Source organism: Nycticebus coucang, chromosome 20, assembly GCF_027406575.1.
Source record: "Nycticebus coucang isolate mNycCou1 chromosome 20, mNycCou1.pri, whole genome shotgun sequence".
Classification (NCBI taxonomy): Eukaryota; Metazoa; Chordata; class Mammalia; order Primates; family Lorisidae; genus Nycticebus; species Nycticebus coucang.
The window spans coordinates 56,259,327-56,285,913 of NC_069799.1; the positions used below are offsets into that span (position 1 = coordinate 56,259,327).

At 38.0% G+C, this 26,587-nt stretch overlaps 1 protein-coding gene across 1 annotated transcript in view; it reads left to right on the forward strand.

The window, feature by feature from the left end:
• CUBN (cubilin) overlaps window positions 1-26,587 on the forward strand; it is a 264,166-nt gene that overhangs the window by 19,578 nt on the left and 218,001 nt on the right. Inside the window, exons 11-17 of the mRNA XM_053572936.1 lie at window positions 261-379; window positions 827-1,013; window positions 2,735-2,847; window positions 5,491-5,725; window positions 12,037-12,218; window positions 14,316-14,478; window positions 15,730-15,920. Of these exons, the coding sequence (XP_053428911.1) occupies window positions 261-379; window positions 827-1,013; window positions 2,735-2,847; window positions 5,491-5,725; window positions 12,037-12,218; window positions 14,316-14,478; window positions 15,730-15,920 (1,190 nt within the window). The remainder of the gene's footprint in view (window positions 1-260; window positions 380-826; window positions 1,014-2,734; window positions 2,848-5,490; window positions 5,726-12,036; window positions 12,219-14,315; window positions 14,479-15,729; window positions 15,921-26,587) is intronic.

Genomic DNA, 26,587 nt, shown 5'->3' on the forward strand with positions numbered 1-26,587 from the left:
TCAAACCAAAAATTAATCCATGTTAGGAAAGTACACTTGGATTTTTAATGGCTTTCTTATTTTAAGATTAAAAAAATTGAAAAATTAAGATTCTAATATTTTTTCTCATACCTTGTTTTGTCTGCCCATAGAAACGTGCAGACTTGATGTTGGTGGGCCCTTGATGTTGTCTAGACAGCAGATCCTGAGTTTAGTTACTGCGCCTGAATTAAAGAGGAGACCTATATTTACTCTTCCACTTCTTTTTTTTTTCTGAACAGGTTCTTTACCGCTCTGCTCATGTCCCCCAGGATACACTGGAAACGGCTATGGGCCAAATGGCTGTGTGCAACTCAGTCATATGTGCCTAAGTCACCCCTGTTTAAATGGAGAGTGCACGGTGAGACTCCCCTACTTCCTGTGGAGATGGAGAGTACTTGAGAATACTTTTAGTTTCACTTCCATAAAAGATGTCTTGGTATGATTCATGAGTTTGAAGGTAATGATTCAAGCTTAAGATAAGACTCTGCCAATACCTCTCAGCTGAAGGGTCAGTAATAAGTTTAGTTCTCAGTAAAAACCAATGAGTTGATTTTTTTTTTTTTTTGTCTCAGTGATTTACAAAATAGTAAACCAAGCCAAGTGTTGTTCAAATAAATCTGACTACTTATACTTAGCCATGACCATTTAAACTTGTTAATTATAAGTTAGGCTACTGGAAAATATTTAGTATGGTTTAACACCTGTTAAAGATATCAATAGCACCACTTTTCTCTATCATTTAGACTGATTCAAGTTTACTCTTTGTCTATTTGTTTTATAGTATTATATGGTTTCTTTTCCTTAGGAAACAGTTTCTGGTTATTTTTGTAAGTGTGAATCAGGCTGGGCTGGTGTCAACTGTACAGAAAACATCAATGAGTGTTTGAGCAACCCCTGTTTGAATGGAGGAGCTTGTGTTGACGGCGTTAATTCTTTTCACTGTGAATGCACACGTTTCTGGACTGGCCCTCTCTGCCAGAATCCCCAGCAAGGTACGGCCAGCATTTCTCATGCCACAGACACTAGCAACATCATTTCTTCATGAGTCCTTCTGCTGATCCTTCTACTGAATCTACTTTCCTGCCCAATTGCTCAGATAGTAAGAACTAAGTCTTTCCACGCAGAAGTGGCGTAGAATCCACAAGGCATATATTTATAAATATCAACTTAAGGCAGAATGTTTTGTCAAAAGGAGAACTGAATTAGTATTTGCCACTTTCATGATGTCCTTTGTGATGATAAGATACTCTAAAGTATTCTTTGTATAAGGTTATTAAGTATGAAATGTCCAATGTCCTTACGTACTAAATTTGACAGCTGGTATCTCTGACATTTCACATCGACACTTCTTGTTTTATTTTTATTGTGAAGGTGCATCCTCATTCTTTCAAACACATGTTTTGGCTTGTGATTGTTGTTCAAAATTTTTAGAGCAATTTTTGTGAAACCAGGGATAAGGCAAAAATTTGTATTATTTTGAATATAGTTTGTTTGTTTTTTTAGAGACAGAGTATCACTTTATTGCCCTCAGTGGAGTGCTGTGGTGTTACAGATCACAGCAACCTCCAACTCCTGGGCTTAGGCAATTCTCTTGCCTCAGCCTCCTGAGTAGCTGGGACTACAGGTGCCCACCACAATGCCCGGCTATTTTTTGTTGCAGTTTGGCCGGGGCCGGGTTCGAACCCCCCTCCCTTGGTATATGGGGCCAGCACCCTACCTACTGAGCCACAGGCACTGTCCCAAATATAGTTTTCTAAGGGAAGATTTTCTGTGTAGCAGATATTTGATTTCTTTAGAATACTATGCTTACTTATTTCACTCTTCTGCTCTAGACTATATATAGTGTCTTCCATTGCTTATTGAGTAAAAATTGAGATTGTTTTTCAGTCTTCACTCTGTTTTTTTGTTTGTCTCTAACCTTATGTTTTGCTAGTTCCCTAAAATATCCCCACTCAAGCCAGATAGTTTAATTTTGCCACCTGGCCACGTATACCATGAATATTTCCATTGTATTCTTTAATTTGGGATATTTGTCACCACACACCTCCTCAAATTCCTCCCTTGTTTCCCATCCTATGAATCTGTCCCCAAGGAGGACTTCAGAGTCATCTCCTGCATAAAGTCTCTTGTACACGTTACACCCTGCACCTGTTACTCCTGATTCTGATTCAACACATTTATTAAGAGGTTGCTGTGTGTTCAGGATGACGGCCGACCCTGGGGAGAAAGATGGTATAGGACAGAGGTTCTCAACCTGTGAGTGGTGACCCAGAGGAACTGTATCAAAGGGTTGTGGCATTAGGAAGGTTGAGAACCACTGGTATAGAAAGATGGTGGTTTCTATCCGTTATCCTCTTACCTGGTTACCTTCCAGCTGAGGAAATAACGCTAACAAAATGGCAGAAGAGGTACAGGAACTAAAGATATAAGCTGAATTGCATAAGGAAACCTCAAGTGTCATGGAGGGAGAAAGAATGAAAGCCGGAGAAAAAATCATGAGTCAGGGAAGCTCCTGGAGGAGGTGGTGAGCTATCAATTGGACTTTGAACAAGAGGTAGAATTTGTATAGGTGTCGACAGAAAAAAATGAGGCTAGAGAAAAAGGAATGGCAGGGCTTTTGTTTCCAATATTTATTATGCAGACAGGGGTAGAGTTGCCCAGTGTCTTCCTTTGAGGAATCTCTACAAAGCACAATTCATCCTTTTCTTTGCAGTTTGTGGAGAGTCCCTCACAGGGATAAATGGAAGCTTCAGCTATAACAGCCCCGACATTGGTTATCTTCATGACGTTAACTGCTTCTGGGTTATCCGAACAGAAGTAGGGAAGGTAAATGTAATAGCGCCTGTTCCAATGCACATTTCATTGGTATATATGAATATGGGATATGCATGTATAGTACATAAAGTACATATGGTGATACTAGGGTTTGTGCTAGACCTTTGCCAGCCTCTCTTCAACCTTACGCTAACTCTTTGAAATAAGTAATAGTATCCTCATTTTCCAGATGAAGTAATAGACAGTAAGAGAAGTTAAAGAACTGTTAAAATTACTTATTATCGGGCAGCACCTGTGGCTCAGTGAGTAGGGCGCTAGCCCCATATACCAAGGGTGGTGGGTTCAAACCCAGGCCCGGCCGAACTGCAACAAAAAAATAGCCGGGCGTTGTGGCGGGCACCTGTAGTCCCAGCTACGTGGGAGGCTGAGGCAAGAGAATCACATAAGCCCAAGAGCTGGAGGTTGCTGTGAGCTGTGTGACGCCACGGCACTCTACCGAGGGCAGTACAGTGAGACTGTCTCTACAAAAAAAAAAAAAAATTACTTCTTATCTTTGAATTGGAATAGTTGAATTTTATTTTATTTATTTATTTATTTTTTGAAGATGATCACTCAAGAGGTAGCATTGCTTGAAGATGATCACTCAGTGTCATGCTGGTTTATTGTGCAAACATTGTGACTCCTATCAAAAGTTTTCTTATCAAATGTCGTCTCTCTACCAGGTGATCTGCCGTGAGCGTCACATACATCATTCTATTTTTAACTCCCATAACACTGAAAGATGGGAATTATTATCCTCATTTTACAAATGAGGAAGCAGAGCCTACTGCAATCATGAAATTTGTTCAAGTAGGTGTGATTTGTAAGCAGCACTTATACCCAGGGCGTTTGATCCCAAAGCCTGTTCCTCTGAATGAATACACTTCAAATTAAGATCAGAGTGGAAAGTTTTTAAGTGCTTTATTCCCTGACATTAATTACTCAGGCATCCCTAAATATTTGTTTCGCAACCAACTCCTGGACTCATAAAAATAAAGTGGTGTGTCTGAATAGATAAGATTTTCTCTTGAAATCCTATTAACCTTTTCCAGCAAAGTAATGTGACAGAGGGCATTGTACCTGGGTCTAAAAACAATTTTTTCCCCTTGAGGAGGGAGAGCTCTTTGGGGTCTGGTAGTCCTATAATAAAATAAATGCCAAAATAAATTTCCCAGTGGGCATGTTACGCCAGTTTCCTTCCTTTCATTAAGTTTGCATGAATTCTATTTCCTGGCATAGAAAATATTTTTCTTTTTAAAAAATGTTCTTATGTGAAAAACTTTCAAACTTTTCTTACTTGTAAGAAAATTCACCTCAGTGTTTCTTTATCATTGTGAGTTTATATCTTCTTCCCACCATAATGTACAAAATATAGGAAAATACATGAAAATCTATGAAAATCAGGATAGTTGAATTAATGAATATTTATTTGATTTTCATTTAAATTGCTTCAAGAGTGACCATGAGGCAATGATGGGTAACTGAGCTTAAAAATACCCTAGCATCAAACTGCAAAAATTCTGGATATTCTTATTTATTAGCTGAATATTGTGATTTGGGGGTTCTGATGCAAATGAAATAACAGCCTTTCCGTTAGTTGATTGTTTTACATGAAGCTGTCAATACAAAATCTTTTACATATTATTAGTCATATTATTATATTTGAAGTTTATGTTCTAATACATTTTAACCCTTTACTCAGAGACATTTTTATTTTTTCTTTGTGAGACAGAGTCTCACTATGTTGCCCTTGGTGGAGTGCTGTGGCATCACAGCTCACAGCAACCTCCAACTCTTGGGCTTAGGCGATTCTCTTGCCTCAGCCTCCCAAGTAGCTGGGACTGCAGGCACCTGTCACAATGCCCGGCTATTTTTTGTTGTTATAGTTGTCATTGTTGTTTGGCGGGCCTGGGCTGGGTTCAAACCCGCCAGCTCCAGTGTATGTGGCTGGTGCCCTAGCTGCCGAGTTATAGGCACCAAGCCAGAGAGACATTTTTGTATTTTGTTTCTCCTAATTGTGAGCTCAGAACTGTTTGTTCATGTTACCTTCCTCTCATTCTTTATGCTCGCCGTCTCTTATCCCTTTATGATACCTAATCCCTGAAGATTTGTAGACTTTAAGTACTCACACCAGGCCTTCTCAGCCTCTAGCTGAGTCTGGCCTAGGCATCAGAATCTAGTCAAGAGGTCTGGAAACCCCTATGGAATCAGCATGCCTGGGGGCAGTGATGAGCCTGCCCATGTATGTAGTACACCCTACAGGTTATTCTGTGGTGTCGGGCTATAGGTTCTTGTGAATGGTTATATTATCAATTAAACTTAATTCAAAGTAGGTTTTTAAATGTCTAATTTATTTGACTGTTTTGAATACACAGTCAGCTATATATCCAAAGTACTTTATTTAATGAACTTAATAGTTTAATGAAATCTCGGAAATTTTATTTTATTAACTTTAAGGTTTTTTGGTATATTTCGATATTACCTGACGTTTGGTTTTAGAAATTTTTGGTACAAGCCGTTTCATATCTAGAATTGCCACATGTATTGGCAGGTATTTAGGAAATGATAGATTTATCTCTTGAAAGTGACTCAGTATGAATGCTTCCTACTTAGTATGGAAATAAAAACTAACATATGTGGCCTTTATATTTTCAGGTCCTGCGTATCACTTTTACTTTTTTCCAGTTAGACTGGGTGAACAATTGTGCACATGAGTTTCTTCAGATTTATGATGGGGATTCTTCTGCAGCTCTTCAACTTGGACGATTCTGTGGCTTCAGCCCCCCTGGAGAGCTCTTCAGCAGTGACAACGCCCTCTATTTCCATTTCTACTCTGAACATTTAAGAAGCCAGAGAGGTTTCACAGTAAGATGGGAAACACAGCAACCAGGTATGTGTAAACACGGAGAAAAGCCAGGCAACATTTTGAGGTTCTTAAATTTTCTTGATCAATGTTAACCTTTTTGATATGTGCAATGTTTTGAGATCCAGAGATGTATAAAATCTGTATAATTATTTTAAAGTCAAATAAATCTAGAATGAATTGGAATTTTCTTTTGTATTCAAAGATAAGAAAAATAGCGTGAAATGTAAGGTAGTAAAAAGCATGAGTCTTAATGAATCCCTAATGAAATCACTGAGCATTTTTATAAGCTTTACTAGTAATCTACTGCAGAAATGTTGTGATGATAGCATTAGCCACTCCTCATAATATTTCTTATCAAATTGACTACTCCCTAATTTCTTTTTGTCTTTAGTACCCTATTTTCTTTTCACTTTTTACTGTAAAAAATTTCAATCTATAAAAAAGTAAAGAGAACAATATATCAAGCCCCAATTCAATCACTGATAATTCTGTAGATCTATTTCTGGATTTTTCTCATTTTTTCCATGGGTCGATTTATCTACTCTGGTACTACATTGGCATAACTAATGAAGTTTGAAATCTGGTAGTGCTTTAAATTTGTTATTTTTAAATATGCTAATATCCTTTGCATTTCTATCTTTCTTTTTGAATCAATTTGTCAGTGTTCCACAAGAATCTGCTGTAATTTTGTTGGCATTGAATGCATCTATAATCAATTTGGAAAGAAATGACCTCTTAAAAATATTAAACCTGCCAATCTGCAAACATGGACTATTTCTTCATTTAGCTTTCTTTTACTTTACCCCAGCAATGTTTCATAGATTTCAGTGTCTAGGTATTCCAAATATTTTGTTATATTTATTTATAAATATTTGATATTTGGTGCTAGATGAAATATTAATATTCTAAAACGTAATTTTCCACTTACTGCCAGTATGTAGACATACGATATATTTTTTAAATATTTGATTTTGATTCTATCTCCACTGCTAAATTCATTTATCAATTCAATTTTTTTTTTGTAGATTCTTTTTTTTTTTTTTTTTTTTTTTTACATACACTGTAAATGTCATCTACGAGTAAAGGACCTTTTTCTTCTTCCTTTCCAATCTTTGTAACTATTATTTCTTTTCCTTGACCTATGGCCCTGGCTAGGACTTCCAATATAAAGCTGAAAAAAGTGTGGCGTGAACAGCCTTGTCTTTTCCCCAACTACATAGGAAAATGTTCAATATTTCAGTATTGAATAAATATGATGTTAGCTATAAGTTTTCATAGGTTATGTTTATAAGATTAAGAGCATTCTTTCTCGTTCCAACTAGTATTGCTATATAACAAAATTACTCACAAATTTAGTGTGTACAACATTAGTCATTTTATCTTGTTTCTGATTTTGTGGGACAGGAATTTAGAAATGGCCCAACATGCCATATCACTTGAAATGTGTTAAAGCAGCTTCAATCAGATGTTAGCTGAGACTCTAGTCATCTAAAAGCTCCTCGGGGGCTGGGTACAGTGGCTCATACCTGTAATCTTAGCTTTCTGGGAGGCTGAGGCAGGTGGATTGCCTGAGCTCAGGAGCTCCAGACCTGTCCTAACAAGAGTCAGACCCCATCTCTATGAAAAAAAAACTAACTGGGTGTTGTGGCAGGGGCCTATAGTCCCAGCTACTCGAGAGGCTGAGACAAGAGTATCACGTAGCCCAAGAGTTTGAGGTTGCTGTGAACTGTGATGCCACAGCACTCTACCTAGGGTGACAGAGTGCGATTCTGTCTCAATAAATAAATAAATAAATAAAATAAAAGCTCCTTTGGTTTGGACATTCAAGGTAGCATACTCATGTGCTAACAATTGGTGCCAGCTTTTTTTTTTTTTTTTTTTTTTTTGTAATGGTAGGGGAATTGGGGGAAGGAATGATTCTTACTATATTGCGTAAGCTGGTCTCTAACCTCTGGCCTCAAGCAGTCCTCCCACCCGGGCCTCCTAAAGTTCTGGGTTTATAGGCATAAGCCACCATACCCATGCCAGTGCTAACTTTTGGATGGAAAACCAAGCAGGCTGCTGACCAGAATGCCTACATATGGACCCTCTAGGTGGTCTGAGAGTGGTGAAACTGCTTTCATTGCAATGTACTACTCTCCAAGCAAGCATTACAGCAGAACCAAACAGGTGCTGCATGGGCTTTTTCAGCCTATCCTTGCAAGTCACATTATATTTGCCAGATTTAATTAGGTGAATCACTGTATTTGCCACGTATAATGCACACGTGTTTTGCCCAAAGTTTTCAGGGAAAATTAGGACGCACATTATACATGGGTAGTACTATTTATTACCAGTGTATAAAATTTCTTGTCCCTTGTATCTGTTCTTGTGTTTTGTAATTATTTGTTGCAGAAAATTTCTTGTACCATAATGTTTTTTTAAAAAGCCCAGCTCCTTAAATTCCTTTATAATACAAAAACTAAGTACCTAAATATAAACAATTAAAAATTGCAATTAAAAAATTAAAACAAAAAATTTTTTTTTCCTCAAAGTTCAGACCAAAATGTGGGTACCCATTCTACCTGGGGGCACATCCTAGATGGCAAAATACAATAGTCACAGCCAACCCACACTCAAGGGGAGGGAGTAAACCCTACCTCTCAATGGGAGAAATGTCAGAATTTATAAACATTTTTTTTTTTTTTTTTTTTGTAGAGACAGAGTCTCACTGTACCGCCCTCGGGTAGAGTGCCGTGGCGTCACACGGCTCACAGCAACCTCTAACTCTTGGGCTTACGCGATTCTCTTGCCTCAGCCTCCCGAGCAGCTGGGACTACAGGCGCCCGCCACAACGCCCGGCTATTTTTCTGTTGCAGTTTGGCTGGGGCCGGGTTTGAACCCGCCACCCTCAGCATATGGGGCCGGCGCCCTACTCACTGAGCCACAGGCGCCGCCCAGAATTTATAAACATTTTAAAATCACCATTCCTTTTGTTCTTAGTTTGCCAAGAATTTTTTTTTTATCATGATTGGATGTTGAAATATTTTTTTGGAACCTATTAAGATGATCATATGGTTTTGATCTTCTATTCTGTAAATGTGGTGAATTACATTGATTGGTTCCTGAGTGTTCAGTCAACTTTGCATTCTTCAAATATTTTCTACTTCTGCATAACAGGTTATTTTTTTTGTATACATATGGTGCTAAATTATATATATATATAATACATTTGTATGATATATACATGTCATATTTGTATCTATGCTTGGGAGATATTGTCCAGTAATTTTATTTTGTAATTTCTTTGTTGAGTTGTAGGTAATGTTGACCCTTTTAAATTAATTGCAAAATGTTCCATCTTTTTTACATTCTCAGGAAGAATTTGTATAAGAGCAGCAATATTTCTTCCTTAAATTTTAGCAAGAATTTACCACGAAGTTAGTTGAGTCTGGAGTCTTCCTTGGGAGAAGGGTTTAAATGATGATTCAGTGTATTTAATAGATATGGGTCCATTTGGATTTTCTATTTCTTTTTTCCAGTTTTGGTAATTTTTTCCCCTAAGAACCTCATCTATTTTATCAACACTTTTAGAATATTTTTTTACTATACCTTAGTGTTTGTAGGCTCATTAGTGATGTTCTCTCTTCACATTCTTGATATAATTTTTGTTATCTTTCTTTGTCTTGATCAGTCTTACCAGGGGCGTATTAAATTCACTTATCTTTTCAAAATACCAACTGTTAGCATTGTTAATGTTTTCTGTTGAGTTTTCATTGTTTTGTTCTTAATTTTATAATTTTCTTCCTTTATGATTTTGGAATTAATTCACTCTATTTTTATTTTTTTCAACTTCTTGACTTGGAAGCATTGAAAAATGATTTTCAACTTTTATAATTTTCTGATGTATGCTTTAAAGCTACATACTTTTCTTGGAGAACTGTTTTATCTGTATCCTACAGTGTATCTTTTGAGATTTGTTGATATTTGTTGTACGGACTAATATATTTTCTGTTTTGGTACGTTTACCATCTGGACAGGAAAGAATGTGTATTAGGCAAAGGTTGAGTATGGTCACCTGTATATATCAACTTAGTCAACGTCATCAATAGTTTTTTTCAAAAATTTTCTTTTTTTTTTTTTTTTTTTGGGAGGCTTGAGAGTTCATCAAAAATTTTCTTAATGATATAAAAAAAGTTTTTTCTATTGCCTAGTGAGAGAGAAATATTAAAATATTAAACTGTGATTATGGATTTGTCTACCTTTTTTGTTCTGACTACTTTTGCTTTATACAAGGTGTCCATAAAGTTCGTGTGCCATTTAATATTTGACTGTTTTTAAATGAAACATGAACTTTATGGACACCCTGTATATCTTGTTTTATCATTTTTTTCTTCTTTTCCCAACATTTCAAGCGTGTTTTGTATTTGTTGAGGTTTAGTTATCAAATAAAAATTGTATATATGTAAGGCATACAATGTGATATTTTGATATATGTATACATTGTGCAAGGATTGCCACAATCAAACTAACTGACCGACTATCACCACACATAGTTGCTGTACTTTTGTGAATGATGAGACTATTGAAGATCTACTTTCTTAGCAGCTTTCAAGTATCTACCATAATATTAGATAATGGATTGGATCTCCTGAACCTATCCATCCTGCATAACTTAGACACTGGACCCACCCTCTCTCTATTTCCTCCACCTCTCAGCTGCAGCCCACCACTATTCTATGTTTTGCTACTGTGAGTCAAACTTTGTCAGATTACACTCAGCAGAGAGATCATGCAGTATTTTTTTTTCTGTGTCTGGCTTGTTTCATTGATCATAATATCCCCCCATTTCATCCATGTGGTCAGAAATGATCAGCTCTGCTTATTTTTAAAATGCTAAATAATATTTCATTGTGTGCATATGTACATGTGTATATAATTCACATCTTCTTTATCTGTTTATCTGTCCATGAACACTTAGATTCAGTACGTATCTTGCCTATTGCTAATATATCATGAATGATGCTGTAATGAACATTGGAGTGTAGATAGATGCTGATTTAATGTCCTTTGGATATAGAACCACAAGTGGGAGTGCTGAATCATATGATTGCTTTATGTTTCACTTTTTGAGGAACATCTGTATTGTTCTCCATATGGATGTACCAATTAAAATTTGTACCAACAGTGTAAAAGTGTTCCCTTTTCTTCACATCTCACCAATTCTTTTTTTTTTTTTTTTGAGACAGAGTCTCGTTATATCACCATCGATAGAATGCCATGGTGTCACAGCTCATAGCAACCTCAAACCTCAAACTGTTGGGCTTAAGCAATACTCTTGCCTCAGTCTCCCAACTAGCTGGTACTATAGGTGCCCGCCACAATGCCTGGCTATTTTTTGGTTGCAGTTGTCATTGTTGTTTCGCAGACCCAGGGTAGATTTGAACCCACCAGCCCTGGTGCATGTGGCTAGTACCCAAACCACTGAGTATGGCCGCTGAGCCATCTCATCAATTCTTATCTCTTGTCTTTTTGAGAATAGCCATTCTAACAGGTGTTAGGTAGCATCTCATTGTGGTTTTGATTTGCTCATCCTTATTTAGTAATGATTAGCAATGTTCAGCTTTTTTTTTTATACTTTTATTGGCCATTTGTATGTCTTCTTTTGAGAAGTATCTGTTCAGGTCCTTTGCCCATTTTTAAGATTGGGCTATTTTTCTTGCTGTTGAGTTGAGGTCTTTGTATAATTTGGATATTAATTTCTTATATATGGTTTGTAAGTATTTTCTCCCATCCATAGGCAGTCTCTTCACTTGCTTGATTCCTCTGATGTACAGAAGCTTTTTAGTTTGATGAAATTCCAACAATGCTTTATTTGTATCTCCCTTATGATGTGTGTGGCTGAACATCTTTTCATATGCTTACAAGAATTTTTTTTAAGTGAACACTGTTAATATCTCTATTTTCAGAAGCTCTTATATTCAGACATACTAACTCTGTCATATGTAGTTCACATACAGAAATTAATCTATCGCAAAGTGAAAAAAAAACTGAATGTACAAGCCCATTATTCATCCTTCTGAAAGCTCAGCCCTGTATTTTAAATCGGTACCCTGTGATGGTTTTTAAGTGCAGAGCTCAATTCATGGGTGATTCATTTATTTGTCAATTGATAATTCTAGATTTATAACTGTATAAAACTGGAATACCGAAAGTCTTGTTTAATCTATGACAGTGCTCAAACCTGCTCATTCTTATTTAAACAAACATTGGCTTCTTCCAGCAAGAGCTCTGATGATTCTACGTGAATTACAACTTGTTTACACATGTAAAGTAATTTCTCTCTTTTATTTTAGAGTGTGGCGGTACACTGACGGGTACTTACGGGTCTATAAAATCTCCGGGCTATCCTGGAAACTACCCCCCCGGAAGAGATTGTGTCTGGCTTGTTGTAACTAGTCCTGACCTCCTAATAACATTTACTTTTGGGACCTTGAGCCTGGAACACCATGATGACTGCAGCAAAGATTATCTTGAGGTAAATGATTGTATTTAGATAGAACTTATCATGATGTGATTAGGACTCAGGGTTCTATGGATAGCGATGCCCCGGATGACCCCAGTTTATTGGCAGTACTTAGATGGATTTTTCAATAGGCAGTCCGTATCCAAGTGCTGCTAAGTCCCTGTTCTTAATTGTGCCAGCTTCTTGCTTCTTTGTCTGGGTTCCATTTGAACCTGGGAAACAACTTCATTGCACTTCCCTGGCATTCCCTGGCCCAGGCCTCTCCCCTGAGAATAGCAGAATTAATGAAATCAACAGTAAGTAGTGGCTATCTCCTCCAATGCAGATTCAGATCTTCAGAAAAACTGGTAAGGTATTTTCCAACTTGATCATAGCGTCTCATGAAGAAAAACAAGAGTGATTATGTTGAAATAGGTTGGTAAGTGGTGAGTCTTCCTGGGGTGTATTGGTAATTATCATTGAGAGGAGTGGTGTCAGCCCAAGCCCTTCCCACCTACCATTAGTAAAAGATTAAAATGTGGAGAAGGAAAAAAAAAAGGCGATTTTATTGAAATGCCACACGTATGTAAGTGCATCAGAAATGTTACTCTCCATTTGTGGACTGACAAGATAATTGACAAGATTGAGTTCTTAGGTTGTCCTGTATTTTTTTTCACCGTAAATCTCAGTACCCCTTGCAGTAGTGCTAAAAAGACAATACGCATGTCCAAGTCCATTAGGGAAGAGTGGAGTGCTATGGAATTATTCATAAAAGATAGAAGAATGTGGCTGTCAAACAGGATCTCCTCAAGTAAAAGTCATTAGCGATTCAGCCATTGTATAATAATAATGGATTTTAAACCTTTGGGAATGACAGGATGATTGGCCCCTGCCTGGAAAATTTCTTCAAAAATTATTATTTAAATGTTGACAGTAAAGTGAGTTTTCTGGATATTTATTTTCAATGAATTCTATCAAATTAAATTTAGAGGCTTTTTTTATTCCTATGTATTAATTCCCAAATACTGTATAATAGAAAGCATCAATCTTTCTAGCAATGTTGAAATATCTCTCATTTCTCATCAAGCTATAGTGTTTGAAGAAACCAATTAAATGTAAGAATAAAGTAATGGTGCCTATGACTTCACCTTCAATAGGAAAAGTAATTTGAATGGACAAAATTGACCAGATTAAAATATTCCTTCATTCATTGGCTCCCTGGTGGTCTACATAGTGTAGAATTTGCAATTACCTCAAAATTATAAAGAGATCATGATTATTTAATAGATTAAAAATCAATATGTAAAAAAGGAATTTTAGGGCCACATCGTCGTTATTGTGGTACTTAATTGCTATTGAAGTTGCCTTTTAAAAAGTCGTTCTGCTGTCTTTTTTTTTTTTTTTTTTTTTGTAGAGACAGAGTCTCACTGTACCTCCCTCAGGTAGAGTGCCGTGGCGTCACACGGCTCACAGCAACCTCTAACTCTTGGGCTTACGCGATTCTCTTGCCTCAGCCTCCCGAGCAGCTGGGACTACAGGCGCCCGCCACAATGCCCAGCTATTTTTTGTTGTTGTTGCAGTTTGGCCGGGGCTGGGTTTGAACCCGCCACCCTCGGCATATGGGGCCGGCGCCCTACTCACTGAGCCACAGGCGCCGCCCTGCTGTCTTTATGTTGTATTTGATCTGACTGCACCTCCTTGCCCAGCTCTCATCCTCCTGACGGCCTGGACCGAGTTGCGAATCTGTTGGAATCTATTGACATCCCTGCCATTCATTCTTCTATTTTCTTTGCTTATATTTATTTTCTTCCAGGTTACTAGGAATTTATAATTTCAAAACAAACATTCCGAGGGGGAAAAGAAAAGCCTAGCAAAAAAAAAAAAAAAACACTGAAATTAATAACATCATGAGAAACATTCAGAGTATACCTCTAACCTTGAAAGTAAAATTCAGACAGAAGATACGGCCTGGGGAGGATGGGAGAGGGAGCTACCCCCTCCTGGACTCTAACTATGTGTTACATATGTATGTGATGGAGAAATGACAGATTATCTGAAGTTAATGTACAGAATAACTTGGTATGTTAAAAGCTGACCACTTGAGCTTAATAGATTCATTCGTTGTTTTAGATTCGAGATGGTTCTTTGCATCAGGACCCCATTTTGGGGAAATTCTGCACCACTCTCTCTGCCCCACCGCTCCAGACCACAGGGCCCTTTGCCAGGATTCATTTCCATTCTGATGCCCAGATCAGTGACCAAGGCTTCCATATCACCTACCTAACATCGCCTTGTAAGTAGCCTGCCAGTTGGCAGCTCAGTAGAAGCTTGAAGGCCAATGCTGTGGTTACAGCTGGTGTGGATTTTTTTTTTTTTTTTTTGCAGTTTTTGGCTGGGGATGGGGTTTGAACCTGCCACCTCCGGCATATGGGGCCGGCACCCTATTCCTTTGGGCCACAGGTGCCGCCCAGCTGCTGTGGATTTTAATGTGATCCAGAAGATGCCTGACTTTCTGAGACTAAGAGCACATCTTTATCAATATTTTTCTCAGTGCTCCAGAGCTTTTCTTTATCTTCGCAGTGCTCTGCTATGAATGCTACAGTAACCTTTGACCCCTAAATTACTGGGTCCACATTATGATATAGATATGAGGCACCTAAAATTAAATAATTCAATATCAGGTCCTAGTGCTGTTTGATTCTTAGCTATAAGAGAGCTTGTTCCCAGCAGTGATGCCATCTGTCGGGATCGTATCCTTGGATCAAGTCCAGGCACACAGGAGCTGGCTTCCAGGATAGGTGTCCCAGCCCCCTTGATGGTCACTTCCAGTGAAATTCTACTAGCTGTCACATCTTTAACCCGCAGTAACACCTTAAAACAAACAAATATGCAAACAACACAATAAAAACCTACTGTACAATTTTTAGCTTAGGGATGTGGAGCGTTTTGTTCATGGCATCCGTTGTTGTGCCCTTAATGAGAATTCACAGCAAAAATGCCCTTTAAGTTCCAGTATCAGGAAAAGTAACAATGGGCAGCCTCACGGTCCCCCGTCCCCCATTTCCTTTGCCTTCAGGCTGAATCTGAGGCGACCTCCTGTAATTCACGTGATCTTTGCAGCTATTTTCTGAGCCTATCACCTTCCCCCAAGCCACATCTTGCTATTTTGTGTTCATTTTTTCTTTAATCTGCTTCATGTACGTAGGTACGTATTTGATTCTGTCACGTGTATCTTATAAACTGTCTGAAATATTTTTGGAATGAAGGAGAGCATTAATGTATTTAAAAAGCGCTTTATAGAGGAGAACAGTGGATTGTAAATGACATCTCCATATCTACTTCCTTAAGCACTGCAGACCTGCCCCACAAACACACGTCAAACTGAGTATCTTACTGTTAGACACTTCACCCTGCACACAGGGAAGAAAGTAGGTTTATGATTGAGTGTGTGTGCGTGTGAATTGCAAAAAGTCAGAACCAAAGTCTGGAAGCCAGAGTGATGCCATCCACATGACCTTGTTTTGCTCTTTTCCATTCCCCTTAGTGGATCTGCCTTGTGGAGGAAACTACACGGACCCAGAGGGTGAACTCCTCCTTTCTGAGATGTCTGGGCCTTTCACTCAAAACAGGCAGTGTGTCTATATCATAACACAGCCTCCGGGAGAGCAAATACAAGTCAACTTCACCCACGTGCAGCTGGAAAGCCAGGGTGGCTGCGTGCAGAGTTACATTGAGGTAACATCCATGTTTTTATAATCTGTAGAGAGGTGGTCTTCAAAGGGTAGTCAGATTAGCAGCATCCAGATCACCTGAGATCTTGTTAGAAATGCAACTTTATACTTCTCCCCTCTACGAGTCACTGGCAGAGAGTTCAATTAGAGTATTGAATAACTCTCATTTTGGATGTTAGATTTTTTCCCCTTCGTTTGTCCTGCCATCTGCCAGAAAACTTTAATGGTAATTTAAATGTGGGTACTGGTTATAATGAAGGGAATATTGTAAACAGAGACCTGTAGTTTTTATTTGCTGGGCCTGGCATTTGTTTTCCTTAAGTATTTGTCAAGCCACAAATTAAAGTGCTGAGCAAAAGAAACAAAATATTTTCCACTGGGCACAATCATTTCACATCAACTTAGAGAGGTAGTCACAATTCTGTGGTTGCTATAAGTTAAACCAATTTATTCATCCAAGAAAAACCTATGTAATCATCTAACTTCTTCCCTCTGTGTTTACATGGAGGAAACAGTATGTCTGCATGAGAGCTGGACTTAGTTGAAGTACATTGACTATAACGTTATAGAAATATGTTTTTCTCTAATCAGAAATTTTTATTTCAGATCAGGAGGTGAATGGGTATATTCATTCAATTTAGGTTTTCTAAAGTCTTTTAGAAGGTGCATTAAAATTTTTCACTACAAAGTAATTTTAAGTATTTTTATATAAATGAAAAGTAAATTTCCAACATTGGTTGTTTACTCCGAGAACAATGAAGACAGCTCTTAATTAGATAGTGCTTATATGCATTAGGCACTGTTCTAAGAATTTAAAATAATTTAGTAAGTTAAGTAGACAACAATTACTGTCTGCCAGGTATGGTAAGTTAATCACTGAATCCTTGCAATAACCATTACATGTGTATCTTTTTTATTTTAATCTCAAGAAACTGAAGCCCAGAGAAATTATTTGCCCACAGTTACCAGATCCAGCAAGTGATATAGATTGGATTTGAGTTTACGAGATCCGATCTCTGATGAGAACAGAAATGCAATAGTGCGACTTTGACTCCAAGAGGTGTCTCATCTTCCACGGGGAGAAAGTTCTCATTAATTTCCCAATTCCACGGTGGGCTCCTTGATCACAGAACTAAACCATGAAGCCAGGCACAGTGATTTTTTTCAGATAGGCAAGAACTCTGATTTTTAGGGAAATTTGGATGCCTCTCCACTAGAACGTTTATGATGGTTCTAATGGTTCTAAAGATCTATCAGAGAGTCTGGAATGATGTTTACTCTATTTGGCTTTGCAGAGCAGTGTAATTGAACTCCAATGAGGAGTTACATGAACTTATCCCAATTGTTTTGAACACATATCTTTTAAAAAATCATAAAACCGGCATTGGAAGATTTAGTTTTGTGAATCAGAATGGCAGAATGTTTTGTAGCTAGGATGGGATTGGAGTTACTTCTTCTAAGTCCTGCGATTACCTGACTGTATAACCTTGGACAATTCTTCATCTGGATCCTTTAGTTCCTACTTCAGTGAGATGCCCTACCTACTTTTCTAGACTTTGTGAGGATAAAGTCAAGGAAATGAATGATAAAAGAATGGAAGAATTAAAACATATGAGTATAAGATTTTCTTAGACCAAATTTTAAACTCTTGCCTTGAACTCACCAGTTCAGAGACTGATAATCAGGCTCTTCCGGGGTTGTCTATGGAGATATCTACATTCAGATATAACACATACCCACAAGGTTTTAACCAAATTCTCCTTAGAGTTGTCGATGGGGCCCAGGTGTTATGGTAGCTCACAGCCATAATCCTAGCATTCTGGGAGGCCGGTGAGGGTGGATTGTTTGAGCTCAAGGAGTTCAAGACCAGCCTGAGCAAGAGCAAGACCCTGCTCTACTGAAAATAGAAAAACTAGCAGGGCATCATGGCAGGTGCCTTTAGTCCCAGCTACTAGCGAGCCTGAGGCAGAAGGATCACTGGAGTCCAATAATTTGAGGTTGTTGTGAGCTATGATGATACCACAGCACTCTATTCAGGGTGGCAGGGTGAGACTGTGTCTCAAAGAAAAAAAAAAAAAAGAATTGTTGATGGGGGAAAAGTAAGGAGTATTATTCAGGAAGACAGAAGATACATAGTGATTTAAATAGCTGAGTAGATTTTTTTCTATTATCTCATTGACCAATCTAAAGTAATACAACCAGTGAATTTGTATAATTTTAGAATCAGAAAGAATCCCAGAGGTCATCTAATCCAAGTCTTTAATTTATAAATGAAAAAACTAAGGCCCACAAAGGTCATATTTTACTTATTATCAAAATATAATAACTTTAGCTGTCCCTATCAGGCTTCCTAGATAGACGTATATTGACTTACATCAAAGTTCCTCGCATATAGTTATCTGTTTTCACTAGAAAAATTTGTGAACTGAACTCATTTTTTAAAAAAATGTATATCCACTTTTCTTGATATTCTTCAGCTAGAAGTTACAGATGAAAGTGATATAGGAACAAAGTTCAAATGACATTATGACTCAATATGTGGCTTCCCAAAATGGTGGCTTCATTTTTAAAAGCTATGTTTAAAGAGTAAATGTTTAAGCAAAGGAATAAAATCAAAAATAATGATGATATTTCCATTACTTTGGTGGTTTAGAGGGGAGATGACTTTTCTATTTACTAACTCCACTTACCAGTGAAATCAGACCACCCCAAATTTTAGAAAAAAATGAAGAACAGAGAGCATTCTAGAGAGATGTGGGGGAATGAATTTTATTTGGAGTGTGAATTGGTGCACGCTTAAGAATCACAAATTTTCTCATAATGTGGTTCCAGAGGCTTTGTTGCTATGCAAAGTTACCCTTTAAATGAAGATTAAGAAACTGTATATGTTTCATAGATAGTGTGGTATTGAAAGACTTACTTTTTGCTCAGTAAGAGAGCTCCATTAGAATTGATCTGAAAATAAATGTTAACTGCAAAAGTGTCCATACCCAGAACAGCATATCTTTCTTTTCATTTTCTTTTCTTTTTTAAGCAAGAAGCACACATTTACCTGCCCTTAGATTTACATATCTGTCTCAATTAAAATTTCTGCTTCTAAAGGGTGTGGAAAATGTGATATGGCTACCAAATAATAAGTAGAAGAATGGATCAACTGTTAGTTCATCTGTTTTTGTCTAAGAGACCTTTTAAAGTGTATAGAACAGTTCAATGAATATGACGGAAGTGTCTTTCCAGAATAAAAAGCAGCTCCTCTCATTAATATCTCCTAGGTGATTTAAACTATCAGAACTCTGAGTGAAGGACATATAAGAGTAATGAGAGTTTAATTTTTAACCCTAGAGAGTGTAAGTCAAATAATCAATTCAGAAGCCTATATGATGTTAAGGCCAAGGCTTGAGATAAAATATGGGATGATATGAATAGAATCGTTCACCCCATCAAGTCTCCTTGACCAATCCTGAATCATCTGCTTCCCCTAAAGATTCTAGGGAACTGGAAAGGGAGCACTTCAAGAGAAGCTGGTCAGGGAAAAGGGAGGAAGATGTGCCTTCTGGAGAAAAAGGAGGGCATCTGGGACAGTTGTGCCTTCTTAGATGTGAAAAAGAAAGACAGAAAAGCTGAAAAATATAATTAATAAGATAGGAAGGAGTAATTTATATTGAACTTGGTTCCTGAAATCTAAGTACTATACCCATTGTATGAGTGTCATTGAATCACAAATTCATTATATTAGACCTCTGGGACAACCCCAGTAAGTTAACAAAGCAGAAATTCGACCTGTCTTTATAAGGGAACACAACCTGAAATCGTTGATAAACATTTAAAAATGCCCAAGTACTTGGAAATAGGTGAACTCTCCCCTAAATAATTATTATACCAAGACGGAAATAAAAAACAAAAGGAAATACCACATAGAATATATCAAACAGTTAATGCTATGTGTCCAAACCTATGTGACATGGTGAAATCAACACCCAGTGAAAATCTTGACAATTTAAAAGGATGAAAAAAAAGAGTACAATGAGCTGAAGCCTACCTAGGACGCTGAGGTCTCTTGCTTATCTTTAGGTGAATTCAAATTCCCAAGGGACCCCCTTTTCTTACTTGGTAGGCATTGAAATGATTCAGCTACTGTGTTCGGATTAGTTGAGAGGCAGCCATGACTTTTGGCCTGCGTGAGCTTACTTGTTCCCTCAAGTGGACGTGCTGGTCAGAGTCTCATGGCTGTGATTCACGAGATACTTCTAAAGGGCACAGAAAGAGTAAGGCTTCTGACAACTAGAAGAATAGGCTGAATAAACAGCATGGGTTTTTAGTTAAGTATATTTTGAAATTAGTTTTATTTCAGAAAAACATCTTTCTAGAAAGGGCAGAAAAAGGAGAAATGAGGAGTGTTCAGTAGTTTGTATTTGGGCAGAGACAAGAAATACTTGGTTAATTTCTTGTATTATTAGTACAGTTTTTCTACAACTACTCAGCTGTTCTGATGCTTTTTAATGAAGTGATAAGATATGCCATTACTCAAGTGAAATAATTCCCCAAGTTACCGTAGTGGGAGCCGGGAAAAGGACAGATGGTAGAGTTGTCTAACTTTGGCATTATGAGAGCTTGTATTGAATAACATTTTGCTATATGTTAAGAAGCGACATGTTCATGTAGAAACCTCATACCTGCTACACAAAGTGTGATGTAGAGTGTTGGAGGTCAGGGGTCCCCATTCCCCAAACCCAGTTGTCCTGGTTCAATTACTCATCTGAGCTAGAAAGTTCGACCAAGACACTGAGGTCGCCAAAAGCAAAAGTGAGTGGAAACGGAAAATAAAACTGGAGTGGCACAGGCTGTGTGGACAGAAAGTTAAAGTAACCTCCACATGTTTCAGGATAACAGAGTTTTTGTTTAGTTAGAACAAAGAGAAAGTTTAGAGTGCTTCCAAAGAGAATTAAGGTGGGTCCCTCTCATAAAAGAGCAGAGGTGGGAGAGACTAGATGCAAAGGCCTGCAGGGGTATAAATTGGCTGTAAGTCTTTCATTGGCCTCCCTGCACTTCTAGGCAGTATTGCCTTTTTCTATTGGTCGTTGGTTGATCACTGGTTACCTAGGTTACTTCATATTCATATTCTTATGGGCCAGACTTCCTGGTTGAGGAGGCCAGGTTTTCCTCCTACCCACCTGGAAACTCCTTTTTTTTAGTGCCCCTTCTTACAGAGCAGTGAGTGAGAACAAGAGTGAATGGAAAGAACATGAATCAAGAATGGTCCAAACCACTAACTAGGCTAAGTATGGAGGACGGCCAGTAGTATCTAATATAAAATGAAAATAATATTGTGCGAAAACATGGCCAAACACTTCAGTTCTCTGCGTCACTAAAGACAAGATATGTAACGTCTGTGCGTCTCAGTTTCCTCGTCTGTACTAAGCACAGTGATATTATTCTCCTTAAAAGGGATTAAAAGAGGACTTTCATTTATGTACCTGTTCATTCTCTAAATATTTATCAGACAATTTGGGTGCCAGGGAATGGGTATGTAAAAAAGTATAAAACAAGTAAGCACGCACTATGTTATTTCAAGGGAAGATAAGTACCATGCAGGAAAGAAATGGTACTATGAGCAAAAAAAAAGGGGCTATGCCTTTGGTGGAATAGTCAGAGTTCACTCCTCAAGAATGTCACACGCTGGATCTGTAGATGAGAAGGGGGAGCTATGCAAAGAGCCTTTAAAAGAAGGAAGAATCCAGGGAGTGGTGCCAATGCAGCCCTAGACACTGAACTCAGAAAAAAATAAACTAAGGAATTAAAAGTAGGCTGGGGTGGCTGGAATAACAAGGTATTGGAAGACAGAAATACGAGCTAGATTTTGTAGGGCCTTATAGGCTGAAATAAAGAGATTGGGTTGCATTTAACAGAAACAATTGGGATGGTCGTTGCCCTCTGCCTATCCTGTAATGAATAGTCACCATGAAAGTTACCAGGATGACAAAGATGGCAAGAGGAAGGGGAGGAGACAGTGCCCTTCCTGAATTTGTAATCATAAAAGACGGCATTTCTAGGTGAAGCTAGACAGGTGTTCTTGATTTTAGAGTATATATTTTTTAAAAAATCAGCTAAAGGATACGCTTATTTATAGGTATTTGTGAAAGAAAACTGTTTTACAAGGCATAAAAAGCTTTAAAATTTTGATTACGAAATTGTAAAACATACTGATGAAGAACAAAGGATAATCAGAGGATATAATCTGTGTCCCTGCACGGCGTCGCTCTCCGCTCTTACCCCGCGCCCCTTTCGCTCTCATTTGGGACAGGGCCGTGTTCCTCTCCTGCTGGCCCAGATTAACCCAAGGCTTTGCTTCAAGGTCAAGTCTTTCCTTAGCTCAGGGCTGTGTCAGCCTGAAGCTGACTTCGTAGGAAGCCGCACGTTAAACACTACCATATGGCGGGTTTCTGTTTTCAGCTCTTGGACAAAGCAAGCCTCCGTGCCAGCATATTTGGTTTGCTTTCAATTAAAATTTAGTACTTAAACAGATTTTAGAAAATGTAATAGAAAAACAGCCCTGGATCTCTAGCAGACACACACATCAACATGCACATTAAGACATGGCTTCAGGACCTAAACCTTCCCAGACACGAGGCTTATTACTTCCTTACCAATTACTGGGCTCTAGATCTCACGTTTAAAATTTCATGTAAATCTTGTTTCTCAGTCCAGTTTATTTTAGCTTTCTCCGCAGGAAATAGTTTCTTCACAAGAGTTCAGTTTTTATGAGTAGTTTTTCTTCAGGAACCAGTTTAATATGATGAATGTAAAAATCAGTATAGTGATGAACATAGAATACTCCATAGGACAAAAATCATGGTCACAGGTGACACATTGTGGCTGGGTAAGTAGGGCCATCCATGAGAAACCAGGGCCTGTTCCACCCGGCCCTACAGTTTTGAAGTGGTCTGTTGTTACTTCTTTGCAGATTGGATCCACTAATGAATGTGTCTTATCCCCTCTGCAGGTGATCATGCCATGGTTTCACCTGACTCCTTAAGAAAAGCATAATTTTTCTCTTTTTTACTATAAACCAGGTTCATTTTTTTCAAGATTATGCTAAAATAACAATCAACATCAGTACCCAAATAAAAAACAATAACAACAAAAAATATCTGTAGCTTATAATAACGTATGTTTATTTTTTATTCACGTTCATATGTTGGTCGGGGTCAGTTGCTTCTCTGCCACTGTGTTTCCTGTGTCTTTGCCGTCCTGGGCTCTCCGTCTTGTGAGAGAGAAAAGTGAAAGATGCTTGAAAGATGCAGTGACTTCCAAAGCATCTACTTGGAAATCAGCACATCACTTCTGCTCACATTCTGTTGGGCAAAAAGCAAGTCCTCGGCTAAGCCCACAGTCAAGGGGAAGCATAAGGATTAATTCTCCACAGGGAAGTGTCACAAGTCACCTGGCAAAGAGCATAGACATTCAATCCTTTTTCAGGGAAGGAAGTGAATAATTATGAAAAATAATACAGTCTATTCTAATTCACAAGCACAAAGGGAAGAGTTTGTTTTGGAGGGGAGTGCAAGTTTACCAAGTCCTTGAATATCGAATGCTAGATGTGCTGCAACAGCATTTGGGGTCACGTTAGAGCATTCGATGAATTTTGTTTTAATATACGTATCTCTTTCAAAGGGATTGTAGTTCAAGTATTGCCACATCTGGGATCCAGGGGGAATATAGGCTTTCAGAATTAATAAGGTTTCATTTCACCGAGAGAGAAACAGAGCCAAAATCAATTGTACCTTCTAGGTTTGGGGCCCTGGAGCCCTATAAGTTCCTATTAAAACATTTGTACCACAGCTGCCTTTCCCCTTGCTGAGATCCTTGAATTTCATTAGTCGAAGCCCGGAGGAATGGCCCTCTTTAGCTTGCTCCAGTGCTATTTGGCTGTTTTTCTTCCTTCTTGTCATGTTCTAATGGGCAAAGTAGAAAAGAGAGACTACAATCTTAGAGGGAGCAAATTAAACCCTGGAGGATTAGGGAGCAGGAAGATATTTTACTTTGTCTCATGCTGTCTGGTTTTCAACAACTATAGTACGTCTGTATCTCTAACAAAAATTGAACCATCACGTGGCACCTTGGAATTCATAAATCAACAAGAATTTGTGAAATACCTATTCGCAGAGGGTTTTTTTTGTTAGATGCTAATAAGGATTCAGAAATTTCTTCCCCCCTCAGAGAGTTGCTGTTCAGTTAGTGAGAAATTTAGCATAAGCTTACTAGATTCTGTGCGATTTGTGTTACAGATGTTGTAAGAGTTCAGAGAAGGGAATGGGTATGTTCCTGAGTCATTGGAGAGGCATGTGATATTTTATGTCTATGTGAATCTCTATCATATGCTGAATCATAATTTATTTAGTCATTTCACTATTACTAGACCTTTAGAATAGTTTCAATTCTTGTTTTTATAAAGTGTGCTCTGATGTGGACCCATGTGCATCTTTAATTCTTGAATATCCCCATGATAGAATGTGAGACGTGAACTAGTCCTAACATATATGGTCAAGTTATTTTCTAGAACTTTTATGCCAGTTATGGTGAAGAGTAATGGTTTTGCCATATCCGTACCAACTTTGAACACCATAGTTTTAAAATCTTCCCTTTATCGCCGTTCCCCTTGGCTTACACAATTCCTATTCATCCAGCAGGTCTTAGCTGAGAGATAGTTCCTCTGAGAAGTATTCTGTACTCCCCTGTGGGTTTGGCCAGCTGCTATCCACATTTTAGGACCTTTTAACAGATTCACTGTTCGGAGAAGAGATGCATCGATGGCATAGTCTCTCTGTACATATTATATTTAAACACGTAAAGCTGTAAATATAACATGAAGGAGAAATAAAAGTAAAGTGGCAAAGTAAAATCACCTTGATTTCAGTGTGTGAAAAGCCCGGGTAAACTCCACGTGAAGACCAAATGAAGTAGTCTCTTGTCTGTGCCCTGAATTATTATAAATGCTGCAGTTCAACTGTGGGTTGCTGACTCATTTTTCTGGAATGGTGACCAACTCTTGGCAGATTTCCAGCATGAAAAGAAAAAAAGCTAAACTCCAATTTACACTCTACCTGTATTAAATAACCCTAGGAAGTTCAATGAAATAGTGGAAAAATGATTTACACTGAATAGGTACAATAGAGATAAGTTTTACACTTATTAGCAGAACTTTCACTTAGGTGAATGTCACACATGATTTAGGAGAGTTGGTGTTGTGTGTGACTCCGCATTTCAGGCTCTCTGAAATGACACTAAGCACTAGGAGTGCCTCACTATCATGGTAATAGCAATTAAAACAAAAACAAAAAAGCACCCTCACAAATGTCCCCTAATGGCTGATTGTGGTCCCTCCTGAGAACCGTGGGCTAAGCAGGAACGCAGCACCCTGCATGGCCTCAAGGATGGCACTCATCATGCTTTAGAAGAGATGTCTTGCCTGTTACAAATCCCTCGTGAGGACTGACTGTCTCTCACAAGCTATGTCCAGCAAAGGTCTGGGCGTTAAGTGAGTGAATTAACACTTGGTGCAAGCTTCTCCAGAATAACTTTATAGAGCAGGAGAGGTCTGTGCGTTCATTGAATAATCCTAGATTGTAGTGACAAGCCTGGTGTTTCACCTCTAAACATGTCAGGAATAATAACAAGCTGTTCTTTAGTCAACATTTTTTTTTTTTTTAAGACAGAGTGTCACTCTGTCACCCTGGGTAGAGTCCTATGGCATCATCATAGCTCACAGAGACCTCAAACTCTTGGGCTCAAGAGATCCTCTTGCTTCAGCGCCCCCAAGCAACTGAGACTACAGGCACCTAACACAACACCAGTTAATTTATTTTATTTTTTTATTTATTTTTAGTAGAGATGACATCTCCTTTTGCTCAGGCTGGTCTCAAACTCCCGAGCTCAAGTAATCTGTTTTGGCTTCCCAGAGTGTTAGGATTATAGTGAGCCACTGTGCCTGGCAATATTTTCTATACCAGACATCTTGCTAAGGAATTTGCACTACTGTTTTGTCTATTTGCTTCAACAAACCCATAAGTTTAAATGATGTAATGACTTGCTCAAGTTTACTAAGTGAGGAGATTTGTGAGTGAGAGGTGGGATTCGATTCAGGGTCCGTAGACTGTGTTTGTAGCCACTACACTATAAGAAATTGGCTCTTGACTTAAGACAGGCAGTTTTTACATATAAAGGATTTCTTTTTCTTTTTTTCTAACTTTCCAAGTTTTGCTTTTAAAAAGCCAGAATTGCTAACAATTATTATTTTTTTTTTACATTTATGGAGCTATCATGTGGTTTATCTTATTGGATTTACTGATGAAGGTAATTTATAATTTATATATAATTTCCAACATTTCTTGCATTCCTATTATTCCTAGATTTGATTTGGTAAATAAAGCTGATAATGAACTATGAATTCATTTCCCTAGAACTGTGCTTAGGATAAATTAGTTAGGGAGTGTTGGAAGTTATGCCTTAGAACAAATTCTACGTGGGAATTATCTCTACCTTAAAAGTTTAAAAGTTTAAAAGAACTTACCAAGTAAGCATATTCTGGGAGTTTATCTTTCAGGGGGGGAGAAGAATTATGAGATAATGTTTTCTATTTTATCTGTGGCTTATGTCTGTTCAGATTTTATTATT